The 20,324-nt window shown below is 40.6% G+C and overlaps 1 protein-coding gene across 1 annotated transcript in view; it reads right to left on the minus strand.

The window, feature by feature from the left end:
* Window positions 1–447: 447 nt before the first annotated feature.
* The window catches only part of AP3M2 (adaptor related protein complex 3 subunit mu 2), a 34,151-nt gene continuing 14,274 nt past the window's right edge, over window positions 448–20,324 (minus strand). Inside the window, exons 3-8 of the mRNA XM_056116915.1 lie at window positions 11,824–11,961; window positions 6,336–6,421; window positions 5,959–6,092; window positions 3,622–3,829; window positions 3,254–3,398; window positions 448–2,056 (exon numbers count right to left, since the gene is read on the minus strand). Coding sequence (XP_055972890.1) covers window positions 1,956–2,056; window positions 3,254–3,398; window positions 3,622–3,829; window positions 5,959–6,092; window positions 6,336–6,421; window positions 11,824–11,961 — 812 coding nt within the window. The 3' untranslated portion in view covers window positions 448–1,955. The remainder of the gene's footprint in view (window positions 2,057–3,253; window positions 3,399–3,621; window positions 3,830–5,958; window positions 6,093–6,335; window positions 6,422–11,823; window positions 11,962–20,324) is intronic.

Below are 20,324 nucleotides of genomic sequence, written 5' to 3' on the forward strand. Positions count from 1 at the left end.
GGGAACGTTGTACATATGGAAAGAGCTCAGTGAGAAACCATGCACGACTTGTGCAGTTGCACCACGGGGTCAGAGCCATGATGAGTTCCAGAGCTACAAGAGTCTGTGCTAGTTACTGCATACGCAAAATCTTGCGGGTTCCACAACTGCAAAGACCCGGGAAATTAGGTTGAGATCCCCAGAGAGTGAGTCAAAGGGCTGGACACATAACCCTAAAACTATTCACAGACCAAGACTGGCTGCTTCCTGTGCTCAAGCACAGGAATCCTCCCATCCCTCAGGAGAAGTAACACCACATATTCTGAAACTCACTGGCAGAGAGGCTTCCCCTACTGTGGCAGGTGTGTCTATGGGACATCATATATCAGAACAAATACTGGAATGATAGATTATTAAACACCAATGTGATATACAGCACAATTTATCCCCCTCGCGCACCCCCCCCCCCCAACACAAAACAACTTTACAGCAAAAACAAGTCCAGGAAATCAAACAAGCACAAAACTTACCTACATATTTGCAAACAGCTTCAGAGAAAAATGGTAGGATTTGGAGACTTTTTCTCCATGCATGAAGCAGTGCACATCATCACTCCTTAAGCTATTATTTTAAAAATCCTGTCTTATTTATACAAATATGGGTAATAGACACTTTGAAGTAGGATAAAGGACCCACTGGGAAAGCTGAGGGGCCCCCTTCAGTAGCCATGTCTTATTACTGGGCGATGCTGGGACAAAAATGGTCCATTTGCCCATGTTTGATTTATTTGAGATTTAAGGGACACTCTTTGCTTTAAAGCAAATATGAACTGGTAGACATTCACTGTTAGTAAATGAACTTTAGGATTCAAAAGACTTTTAGAAAATTACTGAGCAGCTTCATGAATTACTAACACCCTCAATATTAATCACTGATGGACCAGAAGCTTCGATTCTAGCACCAGTTGGTTCTGATAAATGTTGGAAAAGGAATAAGTGAATTATCCCAGGGGACTACTCCCTCAATAGGAATGATCCTTTATATCCAAAACTGTGATGTACAAAATCTAGCTTCCTGGAGGTGTTGGGCTTGTTTTCTCTGAAACTCTCTTCAGACAACAGGAAAAAGGCCGGTGAATTCTGTAAAGTGAATAGAATTTATTGGAGTTGAGGGAAAAAGAGGCATTTCAGACAATCACCATCAAGAAGAGGGCAGGTCACCTTCTCATCGAATATGACAGATAAAATGCTGAATAAAGACAAGCAGTAGTTTAGTATCTTATAACTGCTCAGATATCTCCAATTGTTTTAAGGAAAATTTTGATTCTACTAAGTTTTCCAATGTCAATAGTGGACGTGAATATATGAAACCTCCAGTTCATTTCTAGAAGTACATTTTTTATGAAAATAGAGGTATCAGAAAGAAGCTCGTTCCTTCTGATTCTGTCACGTGGAGCTGGATCCCTTTTCTGGCCACTTTGACTTTAGTTTGTGCCCTGGCCCTTCTGTACTACTTTCTTTCTCTTCCTCAGAGATGTCATCCTTTACTGGCCTGTCTGCAACTAATATCCATTTTTCTTCCAAACTTTCTTTCTTCTATTCTTCCTTTTCCACCTTAAAAACAAAGAAACAAGTCTTTCATTGGCTTTCCATAATTAAGGCCAACCAAGTAATAATGCTAGTTCCTCTCTATGGTGACCACATTAAAGAGTTGACTATGGTATTAAGCATTTCTACCCTCCATCACATATTTCTTGTTTTAGAACTGACTTGGTGGTGCCTTTATTTCAGTTCTGTCCAGTTCTCCCTCGCAACCCTTTCTCCCTTGATCAGCTCCATGGCACTGAAGGCTAAGGAAAGTCGGGAGCAGGCAGGTCTGGGAGGGGACTGACCTAGGAGACAGGCTGTTATGTTTACTCTGAGACAAGTAAGAAATGAAAAAGTGTTTGTGACTGCTCCCTTTGCAAAACTCTCCCTTCAGGTTCGAACTTGGAATTTTCCAGCTTTGGTCATGTATTTTATGCCCTTAAACGGTTTGTACTTTTCTCCATACATATCCAGACGATTCACTTTGAGTCCTTGAAGAAAGGAAGAAAGAGTAAGACGGTGTTATTCAAAAGTTGCAAGGAGCACAATGGTCTGCATTCATTCTAATTCAAAGAGATAAGTGGGTTAGAGACTTGTAAATAAATGAACCAAAAAAATTATTTGATTTATTTTATTATTCATTATGAAGCTTCATTCTTGGTACATGCCCCAATTAAAAAAATTGTTCCTACATAGAGCTAGCTTATTCCAGGACAAGTTCCTGAAGGGGAAGGATATGGAGTAAGTTTGAAGTGAAAGTCAGAAGGTTGACTTTCAGTAACAATAGCTGCATGGCTTCCCTCAAGTTAATACATGAATTTATAGTAACAAAATTAATAAATTAATGAAATAAGTAAATTAAGAATGAAAAATTAAGAATGAATGTTTCCTAAGCATCCTCACTGTACTAAGCACAAAAAATCTTATATTGTAGAAAGTGTCAAAGAACTGTTGCTCTTGTGGCTTTTCAGTCAGAGACAGGGATCACTCCTGGTAGAGCTTAGGGAACTGTAAGCAGCTCCAGGGATCAGACTAGGGATGGCTGTGCTCAGGGCAAGAGCCTAAACCCTTGGACTATCTTTCTGGTCCCAAAGGATATGTTTTCATTTTTGTTTGCCTTTTGGGTCACACCTGGTGATGCGCAGGGGTTACTCCTGGCTCTGTATTCTGGAGGTGCTCGGGGGACCATATGGGATGGTGGGAATTGAATTCAGGTCGGCTGTGTGCAAAGCAAATGCCCCACCTGCTGTGCTGTTGCTCCAGCCCCAAAAGATATGTCTTTAAGATGGAGTTTATAATTTAAATTAATTTTATATTGAATACGCCCAAATAATTATAATAAAAGCAAACATGAAATCTTTGGAAATTTTGGGAAACTAGGGAGAAAGCTTGGGAAGCTCAAATTAATGAATTGAAGGTGATGAAAGGACTGCCTGCGGACACATGTAGCTTCCAATATTGTTTCTTTGTCTTAAATCTTATGAACATTTTTCTCACATACTTAACTTCAAATTGAAGATTATAAACTTTGCCCAGACACATGCAAGAAAAGATTTCATTCAAGATTCTAAGTAAATGAGACTGAACTCTGTAAATAAGGAGCTCCTGGAAGGCTTCCTACTATCTGAATGTTTGTGGAGAAAGTAATTTCTGTTCTACTCAAGGCTACTAAGCTCTGGGTCACTTACCGGAAATCGCCAGCTGCTGGATCTTAAACTGCAGGTTAATTGTGGGGTTCTCATCTGGCTTAGAAGTTCCAGCCTGAAGACTCATGGTTCCTTTCAAACTTGGTAACTTTTGGGGATTTATTTTTCCTACATCCCAAGTCAGCATCTTCAAAGGAAAAAGAAGTTACAGCGGAAGCTTTCATTTAAGGTGGCTGAGAACGAAGCTCAGGCATCTTGCCTCAGGGTAATTTCTTATTTGTTAGCACCAATTACTTCAAAGAGAAAACAATGTTCTTTTGAATTACATCCCTTTCAAACAACGTATAAGAGCTCTTGTACTGATTTCTCTTTAACACTGTCAATTCAAAGCATCTTAATTATTCTCCTACCTTAGTAACTGGGTCAAACGTGTGTGCTCCTTGAGATGGTGTGAGGCTCATATTAAGAACTCCTTTGGGCATCTGGCTAGTGACAATCACGCCCTCTATCGTCTTCCCCATTGTCTGTTTAGGTCCAACTGTGATTTCAAAGCGTCCAAGTGAACTACTATCCCGGAAACTGATGCTATGTTTGACATACACTGGAATTGCCACCAAACTAGAAAAGAGAAAAACACCGAAAACCCTTTTATTAATGTACAGGAAAAAAGGCAATATTTCCTCTCTGTGTTTTCTTCCCCCTTGGCAGCCTTTCCTTCCTTAACCATTTACCTTTAAAAAATAAGCACTGAAAAACCTTTTTCTTTTTATAAAGCTGGAAGCCAGCTAGTAAGTAACAATCTTCTAATGATTCTCTGAATAATATCAACACAACCAACAAGTATGAGAAAGCATTTTGACCAAAATTAGGTACCATTATAATTTTTCTTTTTGTGGTAGGGTCCCCCAAGTTGTGCTTAAGGTGCTGGAGGGGTACTCGTGGCAAAATCAGCCAGGTGGTGTGGGCCTCAGCTCCACTGTGGCGGTGTGTGATGGTCGGGCTGTGTCAGGGCCCAAACCCAGGGCCGTGCAGGCCAGGTGTGTGCACTGGGCGCTATCTCTCGGGACCCAAGGCACCAGGATTTTAAGTTCTACTTTGTAAAATGTGATCCATTATTTGTTCTTGGAAAAATAATATTCAAAATCCAGTAACCATTGGGCTGGAGCCTTGCATGCGGCCAACCCAGGTTTGATTCCTCTGTCCCTCTCGGAGATCCCGGCAAGCTACCGAGAGTATCCTGTCTGCACGGCAGAGCCTGGCAAGCTCTCCATGGCGTAATCGATATGCCAAAAACAGTAACAACAAGTCTCACAACGAAGACGTTACTGGTGCCCTCTAGAACAAATTGATGAACAACGGGAGGACAGAGCTACATTGCAGTAACCATTTACAAATTCTTGAGAATATTTTACCTCTTCTGATTCTTACCTATGAAGTAAGGTAGCTTGTAACATTTGACTGGAAGGAATAGAGAAGTCACAGAATGACACTGATGCAGTAGCAGTTTAGTTTTCAGGAGTTGCACCTGGCCGTGCCTCAGAGCTATTCCTGAGTGATCTGTTTGGCCACCTGCAGCGCTGGGGATCAGACCTCGATGGCCACCTGCAGGCAGGCGCCTTCCCCACATGCCTTTCTGCCCAGGGAGCAGCAGTCCTGACATTCGTGCACTTCTCTCTGCTACGCATTCTGCTTAATGTTTTATTTCCATCACAGCATTTATTGTTCCCAATGAATATGAAATATCCTGATTTTCAGTGAATACTGATGTCCTTAACTGAGATTAAATAACTTGCACTGTAAATACTACAGTAAGATTCAAGTCTAGATAATCTGATGCAAGACCTATCTTTACTCTCAAACATTCATTTGCCTTCAACTGTCTTATTCTAAGTTACACAGGATGCTACTGTTATGGTATTCTTTACTTTGCAAACCTTTAACTTAATCACTACATTTAAGGTTTTTCATAACGGAATTTAATGTGTTTTGGGGTCATGGAGTGTGAGTACAAGTGTACTTGTATTTCAATTTTTTTTTTTTTTTTTTGCTTTTTGGATCACACCCAGCGATGCACAGGGGTTACTCCTGGCTCTGCGCTCAGGAATTACCCCTGGCGGTGCTCAGGGGACCATCTGGGATGCTGGGAATCAAACCTGGGTAGGCCGCGTGCAAGGCAAACACCCTACCTGCTGTGCTATTGCTCCAGCCCCTTGAATTTCAATTTGAGGGGAAAATATCTCTCCTTTCAAAGATGCACGACAATAGAAACAAGAGCAGCAATTTTAATGAACACTTATTTTTTGTTGTGTAGTACTTAATACCCTCATTTGATTCTCATAATAAGGCACTTTAACTATTTTCAATTTTCATGGAAGGAAACATACACACAAAGGCGGACTAACTCATCCAAGAGTACCTGAGTAAGGAATCGGAACCTAAGTGAATTTCAGCCTGAGTTCTTTTTTTTTTCTTTTTGGGTCACACCCAGCGATGCTCAGGGGTTACTCCTGGCTCTGCACTCAGGAGTTACCCTGGCGGTGCTAAGGGCACCATATGGGACGCTAGGAATCGAACCCGGGTCTGCCGCATGCAAAGCAAGTGCCCTACCTGCTGTGCTATCACTCCAGCCCCCTCAGCCTGAGTTCTTGATCACCACAGACATCATTTATACACACACACACACACACACACACACACACACACACACACACACACACATTCAATTCTTAATTCTGAGGGATGCTTACTTCTGCGCACTGACATGGTAAGAGAGCAGGCGGAAGTTCCCATCAGGAGGGATGAAGGAGAGGATCCGCTCAGACTCCCAGCGCTTGAAACGAACGCAAGGATGGAAGCTGACATCGTCCAACAACCTGGGGTTCTACCATTATCAGGAAGAGAAAAGCAAGTAGGGATTAAACAGGCATATTTCTTTCAAGAAAGTAACTCTGATGATATTTTTTGTTTAAAAAAATACGCTGTGTTTATAGAAGAGTCAAGGCTGCTTTAAACTCTGTGGCGGTCCTTAAGTATCTCTCCTTATTTTGCTCTACCCGGACAAACGGCTTTCCAGGAGCACTTAATTTCCCCTCCCCAAAGCTAAGCCTCTGGTCCATGATTTTACCATGAAGGAAAGTGTAAGGTCTGGCATTCCAGTCAGCTTGACACAGGCATCAATCACCCCCTGGATCTCAGCAGTGATTGTAGAACCTGAGACAGATACAAGATAAAAAGATAAAAAGATAAAAAGATAAAAAGAAGGAAAGAGGTAACCCAGCACTTCTCTGTCCTTCACAACTTAATTCTTCCTTTCTTCCTCCTCCTCTGACCTTTTTCTTTTCCAACTTTTCTTTTTTCCTTCTTTCCCCCTCATTTCTCTTTTCTCCCTCCCCCACTCCTGGGGTGGCCTTGCCTCACTTATTCTTTCTTCTTTCCTATTCATTCAATTGATTTGTCAATTCTTCCAAATGTCTATCAACTGCATACAAAGTATGAGCCACTGATAAATTAATGGTGATTAATTTGGTGAGATAAAGGCCCTCCCGTTGATCGTCGATTTGCTCGAGTGGGCCCAGTAACGTCTTCACTGGAGACTTTGTTGTTACTGTGTTTGGCATATCGAATAAGTCATGGGGAGCTTGCCAGGTGAGAAATTTACTAATCACTTAATCACTTAACTTCCCGTTAGTCGTCGATTTGCTCGAGCGGGCACCAGTAACATCTCCATTTATCCCTGTCGCGTGCTAGTGTAGCCCAATGGCATCTGTTCGCTCCAGGAACATGAAGGGCCTCAAACCGATCGTTCATGATCTTGACGAAGAAGTCTGACCATCTGGTAGGTGGGCGGCCACACGGTCTTTTGACATCCCGTGGAATCCAATCAGTAACAGCTCTAGTCCAACGGTCATCTTTAAATCTCATTATGTGACCAGCCCATCTGATTTTCGACACCTTGGCAAATGAGACAGCGTCCCTGATCCTTGATCGTCGATGGATGTCAGAACTCCGGATTCGTTCTCTCATTTAGTGAAACGTGATATTCCAAGCATAGCTCTTTCTATTCTTCTTTGGGAGACCTGAATAGCGTTCTCATCTTGTTTGCGTAGGGCCCAGGTCTCTGAGGCATATGTTAATGCAGGAAGAACAGTGGAATCAAAGAGATGTGCCCGGAGCCGGAGGTTCTTCGTCCTCTTAGCTATTTCTTCGACGTTCTTGAAGGCGTTCCAAGCCGCTCTCTTCCTCCTGCTCAGCTCGGGTGCCAGGTCATTTGTCATGTTGACCTCTCGACCTAGGTACACATAGCTGTTGCATTCGGAGATGGTCGTTCCATTGAGAGCGAATGGGGCGTCAGGAACAAGGCTGTTTCTCATAAACATTGTCTTCGTAAGATTCAGCTGTAGTCCTACCTTTCCACACTCACGGTCAAAGATTTACTAATCTAAAGGAGTTTTCAATTTGAGACCAGACTTAAACAGAGCTTCATATCCTAGTCAATGGTCCACTGATGAACTCTGCCTTAAATGGAACTGACACAAGTTTTCGTCTACAGGGTCTCTCTGCACTGTCATTGTTAACTACTTGTTTTTCAACATAATCCTCTCTCGACCTCTCCTACTCTTCCATTTTCCACAGTGCCTTCTCCAAGTTTTTGTTTTTAAGTAGAGTCACTCTCAGCATCTCTGGGCCTGTTGGTGAAAGACTGATGGATTAGTGCTCAGTGCCCACCAAAGCAAAACAAAACTCCTTGTTTTTGCCACACCAGTGGTGCTAAGAAAGGACTGAGGGATGGGGAGAATGTATGCTGTGGATAAAACCCAGGTCTCACGTGTACAAAACGTGCACTAGCTATGTCCCTAGACACCCCTTCATTTTTAAGCTTTTAAAAGTGCTCAGGGCTTACTCCTGGCTCTATGCTGAGGGATCACTCCTGGTGGGGCTCAGAGACCATAGGGGATGTCAGAGATTGAATCTGGGGTGGCCAAGTACAAGGCAAATCACTCTGACCCCAGCTCCTCCATTTTTCAAAGCGAATAAAACTACTTTAGTTATACTCTGGGATCACACAATTTGTGTGGTGCCAGGGGTTCCAAACTGCTGTGCTGAGAGGACCAAACTCTCACAAACTCTAGGTTTGCAATGCAGGTGCTTTTGCCACCGAGCTATTCCAGGACATCTCATGTTTGTTTTTAAATTGAGTTAACATTGGCATGGAAGTACATAAAACTATTGATAAACCTTAGAGATATGGTATCAGCTCACACATCACCAAATCACATTTCCTTTATCTATTCCTCCATATGTTGATATTTTTGTTTCTTTATGCCAGCTACTGTGAGACTGTGGTCAACAAAGTTGTTCAGGCATTCAATGTTCCAAAGCAGTGTGACCTTTCCTTCATCAACGCCCCCAGCTTCCTACCCACTTCCCTAGTCTACCACCTTATAGGCACAAGCAATTCACTTCATATTGCTTGTTACAACAAAATTGCCAATGGAATTATCAAAAAATAGATTATAGGTTAATTTGTGGTAATTGTTAAATCTCACTGTGGTATTGTCTGAGAATTTACTGAGCTGACTGTTGCCATCTGTGTTATCATTTTCACTCACTGAGCTTGGTGGGCTTCTATACAATTTCCTGTCAAATCTGCTGTGCTCGTTGGGAGGATCCTCCCAGGATGGGAGATGCATGCTGAAAGTAGACTATAGGCAGAACATGATTGCCACTCAATGCCTCTTTTGCAAACCACAGCACCCAGAAGGAGAGAGAGAACAAAAGGGAATGCCCTGCCACAAAGGCAGGGTGGGATGAGGGGATGGGGCGTGGGAGGGATCAGTGGTAGTGGAGAATGGGCACTGGTGGAGGGATGAGTACTCGATCATTGTATAACTAAAACCCAAGCACAAAAATTTGTAAGTCTACAACTGTACCTCATGGTGTTTCACTAATAAAAATTAAAAAAAAATATTTAACAAAACCTATCTAGAATAAAACAATGGCTAGAGAGATAAAATAGTGGGTAGAGCATTTGCCTTGCAAGTTATTGACCCAGGTCCAATCCCCAGCCCTGCCAGGAGTTGTCCCTGGCTCCCCCAAAAAGCAAAACATGTACCCCCCCAAAAGAAAAAAATTATAAAATAAAATGTCATCCAGAGCCCTCAAAAAAAAATCTGCCGTGCTCTTACTAAACCATCAACACTGTGAAATTTGAAGGTGCCAGTGCGCCCCAGAAGCTGGGAAGCTGGGATGATCAAGCTGGCTTGGCAGCTGGATGAGGTTCAGTGGTAGAGCTGGGCAGTTTATATGCCAGAGGATGTCATGTGTTGGAACGTCTGGCAGGGAGGGAAATCTGCTCATCCTCATTCTGAGAAGACACAAGAAGTTCTCAGCTTGGTGACTGAGACAATACCGTTTCCTTAATGGGCCAACTGTTTTACACTTTCACCAACAATACACAAAGGTTCACCATTTTAGCAGTTGGTGTATTTTGTATACCTAAAACTTTATTTATTTTGGATGAGTCTCCAAAGTAATGGCAAGCAGAGCTAATACCGCTTCCAGCAATATTCTGTCAACTGGACCAGAAGGCTCAGTGCTTGAGAACAGTAATGCCATGCTGCTTGGGCCACCTGGGCCACCCTAACAGTACTTGGGGATAACTGGCGCTACATCTGGCAGTCCTAGGGAGGCATGTGGAATTAGTGTCTTATATGAGCTCCAGTCCTTTGAGCTATATATTGGCACCTATTTTTATTTGGGGGGGGGGGGTTATACCTGGTCTTGCACAGAACTTACTTCTGGCTCTTTGTTCAGAGGTCACTCCTGAACGTGTTTGGGGAGGATCATACGTGATGCTAGGGTCGCCCAGGGTTGGCTGCATGCAAGGTAAAGTCCTTAAACCTCTGTACTCTATGTCCAGCCCCTGGTTTATCTTTTTGACGATAATGATTCTAACTCATGTGAGGTATCATTGTGTTTGATTTGCATTTTCCTGACAATTAATAATGTTGAGCATCTTTTTTATACCTGTTGCTCATTTATGATGTGTCGCTCATTTATTTATTTTTCTTTGGAAAATGTCTATTCTGGCCCTTTTCTCATTTCTAATCAGGTTATTTGAATATATCTTTTGCCATTACTTTGAATTAATTTTTTTGTTTATTGTTTGAGATTTTGTTTTGTTTTGTTTTGGGGCCAAACCGATTATACTCAGGGCTTATTCCTGGCTCTACACATAGGGATTCCTCCTGGTGGGGGTTGGGGAACCATGTGAGGTGCCTGGGCTCAAACCTGGGTTGAATGTGTGCAAAGCAAGCGCCCACCCTGCTGTACTAGCATCCTGGCCATTGAATGAGTTCTTAATGCATTTTGGGTACCAGTGTCATCGAATACATGGTTTACAAATATTCTCCCATTGCTGGGTTGATATTTCACTTTTTGGGGGAAGTTTTTTTTTTTATTTTGATGCAATCTCATTTACTTTTCCTTTCGTTGTCTTTGCATTTGGAGTCACATAAAAAAAGAATCACCACTCAGACTAGTATAAAAAGCTCTTTCTCTGTGTTTTTTATAGTTTGTAATTTTAAATACTATGTTCAATACATTTTTTGTATTAATCTATTTTGAGTCAATTTACGCAAATAGAGCAAGGTATAGGCCCAATATTATTCTAGCCATGTGTGTCTCCAATTTTCCCAGTTTAATGAAGAAACTATCCTTTCCTCTGAGTATATTCCTGGTAACTTGCTGGAGATCAGTTGATTATATATGAATTAATTTATATTTGTTTGGGGGCCACACCCAGCAGTGTTTAGGGACTACTTCTGAATCTGTGCTCAGGGGACTATAATGTTACTGGGAACTGAACAAGGCTTGGCCAAATACAGGGAAAGCATATTACTTCCTGTAGCATCTCTTTAGCCCTTGAATTCATTTCTGGACTTTCTATTTTGTTGCACTGGTGTATATGTCTGCTTTTATGCTGTTTTTGTAACACTTATAGCACTCTTTTGATAAATGCAGTTTTGTAATATATTTTCAAGCCAGAAAGTGTGAAATCTTTAACTGTGTTCTGCTTAGGACTATTCTGGCTACTTAGGCTCTTCTTTAGTTTAATATGAATTAAAGGATCACTTGTTCTAATTCTGTAAAGATCACCATTGGGATTTTCACTGAGATAGCACTGAATCTTCAGATTACTTTCTTGGCAGTATTATAATTGTCCTAATAGATAAATGCAGGTTATCTTTCTGTCCATCTGTCTTCTTTTATTTCTTCCATCAATATTTTATAATTCGTAGTGTACAGGTCTTTCACCTCTTGGGTTAAGTTTATTCTTAAACATGTTATTTTGTTATTACTATGGTAAATGTGACTTCTTAATTTTCTTTTTAAATAGTTCACTATAATATTAAAAATAGTCTAGGGATTTCTCTTCATCTGCTAATACCATTAAGTCCATTTCCAGTATTTGGCGCAATGCCCAACGCAACAGCAAGCACTAAATTAAAACAAAAGATCTTGGACAGGAGGAAATTCTGATACTAGCAAGTATTATATGAAATGGCCTCTTTCTATCTTTATAGTTGTGAGAATGGACTAAAAGTACCTACCTGATTTATCAATGATGGCATCAATCTCTTCAATTACATCAAAATAGGCTTCATTGTTGGTGTATTTCACACCAGTCCGTCGCCAGGGCACCACGGACAGCTGCCCCGTGGGAAGTTGGTCACCCACATTGGTACTTCCTAAAATACAGAATACATACAATTAACAAATAGACTCCCACTATTGGATGCAACCAATTATCTATACAATATTCTCATTATTTACAGTCAAAGAATCTGGGGAAAAAATGAAGAGTTTTTCCAACTTTTTTTTTTTAACACAGTCGATTAGAAGAACCTGTTTATTACCTAATCTGTTTCCTCAAGGAGTCTAAAGGTTAAAAATGTTACCTGAGATACAGATATCATAGTTTGGTTTTGAAAGTAACCTGAACTTCGGTCTCTCAAATTTCACAATAGTTTGCAGTTTAAATAATGTATTGATGCTTTCAGTGGAGGTGGGAATCTACATACTGATAGATTTTCAAAGGGAAAATAGCGTTCTAGTTTGAAATAGATTATAGGTACATTTAAGTATTAAAATGTATACACAATTAGAATCGTTCTCACATCATTACCAAAAGTGAGAAGAAACACAAATTATATTTCCTCTTGTCTGTAAGAGTTGTAAATCAATTATTCAACTTATTCCACCTACACCTCAACAGACATCAAAACCATATTTTTATAACTCCAAAGTTTATAATTCCAAAGTTCTGTAAGTTCTGAAATATCACACCTAATTAAAAAACCATTTCCTTGTACAGTTACCTGGTTATTTTTTTTAATTTAAAGAATCATTAAACATACACATATATTCAGTCACTGTCACTGTCCTCCCGTTGTTCATCGATTTGCTCGAGTGGGCCCAGTAACATCTCCATTGTAGACTTTGTTGTTACTGTGTTTGGCATATCGAATATGTCACGGGTAACTTGCCAGGCTCTGCCATGCGGGCGAGATACTCTCGGTAGCTTGCCGGGCTCTCTGAGAGGGGCGGAGGAATCGAACTCGAGTTGGCCATGTTGGCTGCGTGCAAGGCAAATGCCCTACCACTGTGCTATCACTCCAGCCCATATATTCAGTATATTTATAAAACATTTATTTTCCAAAAGCAATTTTAAGATACACATTGTAGGGGATATTTAGGTAAAAATTCATCATGAATGATTTTGGCAATACTAAAACTTTGAAGGTTAAAAATGAACAAAGATTATTGAACAAAACAACAGATATGTTTTTCTAAAACAAGACACTATGTATTAAAACATGTCTTCAAGTGGCTGGGGCCCAGGCAGCTGAACAGAAACAATTCAGAGAGTGCCCCCCTGGCACCAATGCAACAGCAAAGCCACAGCAAAACAGTATTGAGTCAAGAAGTTTCCTGCCTCATGAGAATAGACAGTGGAGCATACTGCCACAAGCTTGAGGAGAGCTTCAACCCAAAAACACAGCAAAAGACAGGTTCATCGCTGAGGAGCGCTTTCTCTGCATAGGAAAAGGGGAAAGCAGAGAATGAAAGCTCAAAGTCAGTACAGGACAAAAACCTCCAACCTAAGGTGGGAGGGGCTGGAACATGAAGGTTTTAGAGAACTTCAGATTTATCCCAGCACTTGCTGGGTTGAAACCAGGTTTGGGTCTGCTGAGCCAGGAAATGGGCTACTGCTCTTGGCGCCAGTTAGGAGCACCTATTCCTGCATTGAGCTCTGCCCAACAGGTCTGTAGCCTTGGCCCTGCCCTAGGATCTCAGTTGAAGTACTTAAAGAAGAGGGACGTTGGGGAAAGGGGGGGAATCTGGAGCTATTCCTTGCTGTGTGGTCAGGAGTAAGCCTGCCAGAGTGCTCAAAATTTGAACCAGGTCAGTGGGATACAAGGCAAAATAAATGCCTTACTCTCTGTACTCTATCTGGTCCAGAATACTTTCTGACAAGTTTGTCAGATACCTCAGAACTAAAGGAATCTTCTCCAATGTGAGTTCTACAAACTTTATTGCCAATCTAAGATGGTCAGAAATTTAGTTTGCGCCTGCACCCACCACATCAGAAAAAGACTGGGATGGGGCCAGAGTGATAGTACAGTGGGTAAGGCCTCGTATATGGATTTAAATCATGGCACCTCATATGGTTCCCTGAGCACTGTCAGGAGTAATTCCATGAGTACTTCTGCAAAGTCAGAAGTAGTCCAGGAATATTGCTAGGTGTGACCCAAAAACAACCAAACAAACTAAAAAAAAAAAACAGTTTAAAAGGTTGTAAAACAATCATACAGGTGAATTGTAGACTTAAAAAGCAGGGTTGGTTACCTATATCAGGCCAAATAACATTGGAGCTTAAGAAAGCAATAAGAAATAGGAAGGACATTACATCAAAGGATCAAAAGATCCAAAGGCCAGGAGACAGAACAGCAACTTGGCACGCGCCCTACAGATTCAATCTCCAGCACTACATGCTTCCCAAGCATCACCAGATGTAACTCTAGAAGCTCCAAACAGCACCAGTTGTGCCCTAAAATGCCCCAAGCACCACTGGGGTGGCCGTGGCATCACAGTAAACAAGCACCACTGTATCCCTGGACGCCAACTTTATATTGTAGCCTGGTTGGCCAAGTATCACTGGGACTGGCACCTGAGTCTCTGAGCATCACTCGGAAGGTTCTCCTCCCCACAAAAGAGGATTTAACTCTTAATAATATATATTGATCACTCTGTATAAGACCCAAAGGCTGAAAGTACGTAAAGGAACAAACATGATAGCTTTTCAGTACCTGTCTTGCAAACCATAATGCCCAAAAGGAGAGAGAGAGAGAGAGAGAGAGAGAGAGAGAGAGAGAGAGAGAGAGAGACAGAGACAGAGACAGAGACAGAGAGACAGAGAGAGTACCTGTCATAGATGCAGGTGGAGGAGGGGGTAGTGGGAGGGAAATGGGGGACATTGATGGTGGGAAGTGTATACTGGTAAAGGGATAGGTGTTGGAACACTGTATGACTGAAACCAATCATCACCAACTTTGTAACCATGTATCAAAAAAAATTATATTATATACATATATACATATATATGCACCAAATAAAAGGACAGTAAAGTTTATAAAGCAACTAACAGATCTAAGGAGAGACGTTAATGGAAACAGAACTACAGTTAAATACTTTAATGCCACACTCTCATCAATGGACAAATCAATCAGATATAATACCAACAAGGAAATAAGAGTCCTAAATGAGGACCTTATACGAACGGGATTAATACACATGCAGGGGACTCTCACCCCCCAAAGTTGAATACATATTATCTTTATGCACATATAACAATGCCAAGGATAGACTATATGTTAGGGTTTGGAGTGCTCACAAAGTTACAAAAATAATAATCATATCAACTACCTTTACAAACCAAAATGTAATGAAGATCACGATCACGACCACCCTGTTGTTCGTCGATTGCCTCGAGCAGGTGCCAGTAACGTCTTCTTCGTCCTAGCCCTGAGATTTTTTTTTTTAAAGTGCCATATTCAAGGCTTTTTCAGGGTTAGGAGAATGAGACCCATCATTGTTACTGGTATTTGGCATATTGGGTATACCACGGGGAGTTTGCCAGACTCTGCCGTGTGGGCATGTTACATTTGGTAGCCTGCCAGTTTGACCGAATTAGGAATGAGATGATAAGATGTCGCGCGGCCGTAATGAAGATAAAAAACTTAAAAGAAAGTCATGGAAAACTCTAACATTTAGAAACTGAACAACATACTGTTAAATAACCACTGGGTCAAAGAGAAAATCAAAGATGAATTTAAAAGATTCTTTGGAAAGAAGAACCTATGGGACACATTAAATAGAAGGTTCTTTTTTCTCTAAGGGGAAAAGTCATACTAATACACACATATCAAGGAATGAGAAAATCCAAATAAATAACCTAACCTCACAACTCAAAAAACCAGAAAAAGAATGAAAAGAATACAGAAATAAGTAAACTGAAGAAAATAATAAAAATTTGAGCAAATAAAAACATACTGGACGGGATGTAAAATAGAAGGTTACCAATCTCAATTAAGAAAATATTAACACACAAGGCTCAACTTGTAACAACGTGGTAGTAATCTCTTATATAAGGGCTTATGGACTCCAGGGTGAGAAACAAAAATATTCACACATTTTCTTCTAAGGAAACCTTTTCTGATCGTTTTTAGAGAATTATTCATAACAAGTAATATAAAATAAGTTATTTAGAACCCATTATTGGGGCAAGCTTGGGTGGTGATTGGGAAAATTGGAAATAATGGTAGTGGGAAGGTGCAATAGTGGTGGGATTGGTGCTGGAATATTAACGGAAATAAATAATCATGAACAACTTTTTTAAAAGAAGGAAAAAAATTAAAGAAAAGAAAGGATTGAGCAAATGTCAAAATATGGAAATTAATAATACATAATACCATACAAAGGTCAATGAAAATAGGAGCTGATTTTTCAAAAGAATGTACAAGATTAACAACTCTTTAGCTGAAATACTCATGAGGAAAAGACAAAACTTAAATTAATTAGATCACAGATAAAAGGGGAGAATTACAACAGTTAGCTGAGAAATACAAAAGACCAAAAAAAGTTGCCATGACACTAAGCAAGAGAATCTAGAAGAAATGGAAGCATTTTTAGAATTATATAACCTCTCAAGAAAGAATCAGGAAGAGACAGAAAAACTCAACAGGGAAATCATGAATAAGTAAACCGAAACAATAATGAAAAATCTTCCCTAAAATAAAATACCAGGCTCTGACAGGTTTAACAGTGAGTCCCTCCAAATTTTCAAAGAAAGCATCAAATTCTTTTAAAAATATCAAAGAAACAGGAATACTTCCTAACAGCTTTTGTTAGTCAACATTACTCTAGTATCAAAAATAGAGATATTACTTAAAAAAGAAAATCACAGCTGATATACCTAATGCATATTGATGCAAATATCTTCAACAAAATATTAGTGAACTAAACCCAACAATATAGCAAAAGGATCATAAAACCATTGTGTAGTCAAAAAATGAATATGAAACCACAGTGCTCTCTTGTTGCCTACTTTCTGTGGTCTTGGGCCACTTCCCCCAGCCTGCACGGCCAATGGCAATGGGCCGATGAAGGAGGAAATGAGGGCCAAGCTGGTTGGTGCTCAGTTGCAGTTTATTCCAATCTCATCTTGATTCTTCTCCTATTCTCCCCCATCCTCCTCTGATTCTCCTTTTCCTGATTTTCCTCCCAGGGAAAGCTTCTCCTAGAACAAATTCTCATCCAGCAAGATGACCAACCTAAGGGCGAAATACCACCTAGGGGTATGTTTCTCCTTTCCTTAGTCCAACAATCATTTAAACATTCATCTTAACTCTACTTTTTACCTTTACTTTTTAATAATATTAGTTATTTTGTCTGGACACAGTAAGAGATACTTTAAGCTTGTAGGGTGTCTCTCCTGGGGATATCTTGCTATAGATCTTGCTATAGACCTCAGACTACAGTACTCAGGCCAGATTGGTCTTTCCTAACCCTAGCAGGGTCCTAATCTAGTTGTTACTCTTTGGATCATGACAGAATTTGTCCATGACCATGCTTTTAACTTATAGTTAAGTATTATGGCACTTGGCCTGGCCCATTTGGATACCAGGGTAACTCACAGCTTGCCCTGGGTCCATCCAGTCCCTTGTCAGGACCCTGCTTTTGGGGTGCTAGGAACTAAGGACAGCTAAAGCTTAAGTCACAAAAACTGATGCCCAAGAGTGAATATTATTCAGAGTCAATTAACTCCCAAGTTACAAAAGCATAGAATTATGCTTCCTATGTCTACAAAAGGACATTACTCTAAAATAACTATGCAAAGGACATAAGGAGAAAAGCAATATGTCACTTACAAATACAAGTCCAGTGTCCTAGAAGGATCTGACCTTACAAGTCAACAGAGTTTGATTAAGGGATAAAGGTGGTTGACTGGTTGGGGAAGCAGAGCACAAAGGTTACAGATAAACAGAGAGGAATGGGAGTGCCTCCTGAGTACTGTGATGGGTGTAACCGAATAAACCTAAGCTCCCTGTGGAAAGGGAGAAAGGACATACCAAAGTTAAACCTAAAATGTTTAGAGCTATATTCCAATAGACACAGGGGAATGGGAGTGTCTTGTGAGCATTGTGATAGGTGTTACCCAATAAACCTAAGCTACCTGTGACCAAGGAGAAATGACAATCTAATGTTATCCTATAGCCATGATCAGGTGGGGATCATTCAGGTATGCAAGGATAGTTCAATACATACAAATCAAGTAATGCAATATACCATATCAACAAAAGGAAAGACAAAAATCATATGACCATATCAACAGATGCAGAAAAGACTTATGATAAGATTTAACATCCATTCATAATAAAAACATAAAAGTAAAAAACCTCAAGATAGCAATGGGCATATGTATAACCACACAACCATATCATACTCAATGTCAAAAAAAGAAAACAACAACCCAAAATCCCAATTGAAAGCCATTTTTCAGAGATCAGGAAGAAAGCAAGGACATCCATTTTCTCCACTAATATTCAAAAATTTTTGGAACTCAGTATCTCAGCAATCAGGAAAGAAAACATAGTCAAAACCACCCAACTTGGAATAGAAGTTAAACCATCATAATTTCCAGATAACATATTATACATAGAAGATGCTAAAAAGTCCACTAAAAATTTCTTAGGAAAATAACCAATTACAGCAAAGTAGCAGATTATAAAATCAACATACAAATCTATTGCATTTCCAGATGCAAACAAAAATTAGAATAGAAATACATTTTTAAAAACTTTTTAATTGAATCACTGTGAGGCAGACCAATACAAAGTTGTTCATGACTGGATTTCAATCACACAGTTAGAAATGCATTTTTTATTATTTATTTATTTTTATTAGTGAGACATATGAGGTACAGTTGTAGACTTACAAATTTTTGTGCTTGGGTTTCAGTTATACAATGATCAAATGCCCATCCCTCCACCAGTGCCTATAGAAATGCATTTTTAAAAAAAAGACAACTGTATGTAAGAGAGTTCAGAGCCCCTCAGAAACATGAAGAGCCAGTCTACAACAGAGTGTGAGGTACATTACGTTGAGCTAAGAAGGCCTCTTTAGAACATGCTCTTGGGAAAGCTGGATTGACACATGAAAGAAAGATGGGGGGAGGATGGGGATGGAGAGAGAGTGAGAGAGAGAGAGGGAGGAAAGGAGGGAGGGAGGGAGAGGGAGAACAGAGAGAGAGAGAGAGACAGAGGGAGAGAGAGACAGAAAGAGAGAGAGATTGATTGGGTCTGAATCTCACACCATACATAAAAGTTAACCAAAAGTGGATTAAAGACCTAGAAATTAGGCCAGAATCCATAAAATACATTGGGGAAAACATAAGCAGATCTCTCTAGCACATGACCTCAGAGGTGTCTTCAGTAATTTGACACCTGTGCCAAAGATAACAGCAAAAATAATTAGGACTATTGTCACTGTCACCCCGTTGTTCATTGATTTTCTCCAGCGAGCCCGATAACGTCTCCATTGTGAGACTTTGTTGTTACTGTGTTTGGCATATCAAATATGTCACAGGTAGCTTGCCAAGCTTTGCTGGGCAGCTTAGATAGTCTTGGCAGCTTGCAGGCTCTCCGAGAAGGGCGGAGGAATCCAACTCGGGTTGGCCATTTTGGCTGCGTGCAAGGCAAACTTCCTACCTGCTGTGCTATAGCTCCAGCCCAATTAGGACGACATCAAATCAAAAAGTTTATACATAGTAAAAAAAAAAATCCTTAGGCTAAATAAGACACCCTATTATGGGAAAAACACTTATGTACTATACATCGGATAAAGAGATAATACCCAAGATAAATAAATATATAAAGTACTTAAAAATCTTAAAAAAAATGACAACCCCATCAATAAAAAAATGGAAAAAGGATGTCCCTTCCTGTCTCCCCACCCCTGTGGGGTCCTGACTGTCACACCCCAGAACTGCCTCTGGCCATATTTAAGCAAGTCAGCGGCCAGCCTTGATTCAGAGAGGCAGCAGTGAATCCTGAAAGACAGCAGCTCGCTGGAGATCTCTCCGGACCCCGTGCCCAGCTGATTTCACTCGCACACCTCAGATGGAGTGGGTGTCCTCTCTCAGCCCACTCCAGATGAACCCTTGGTGGCCACAAACTTTCAGAAGAAAAACCCAGGTACACAGGAACAAACGTTGCCTGAAGACGCCAGGCAACAAACGTTAGTGGAGACGTTTGTCCCTTCCCATCTATCTCCCCAACCCTCCGGGGTCCTGGCTGTCATGCCCACGAACTGCCTCCGGGCCATATTTAAGCAGGCCACCGACCTTGATCCAGAGACTCACAAATGAATCTCAAAATGGATTAGCTCCCTACAGAGATGTCTCTGGACCCCAATCATTTACATTTAGCATTCCAGTGCCAAAGTGGCTGTGAGACCTCTCGTGATATTCATAATAAGCAAAAGAAAATAA

This window comes from Sorex fumeus, unplaced genomic scaffold, assembly GCF_029834395.1.
Source record: "Sorex fumeus unplaced genomic scaffold, SorFum_2.1 ptg000033l, whole genome shotgun sequence".
NCBI classification, from domain to species: Eukaryota; Metazoa; Chordata; class Mammalia; order Eulipotyphla; family Soricidae; genus Sorex; species Sorex fumeus.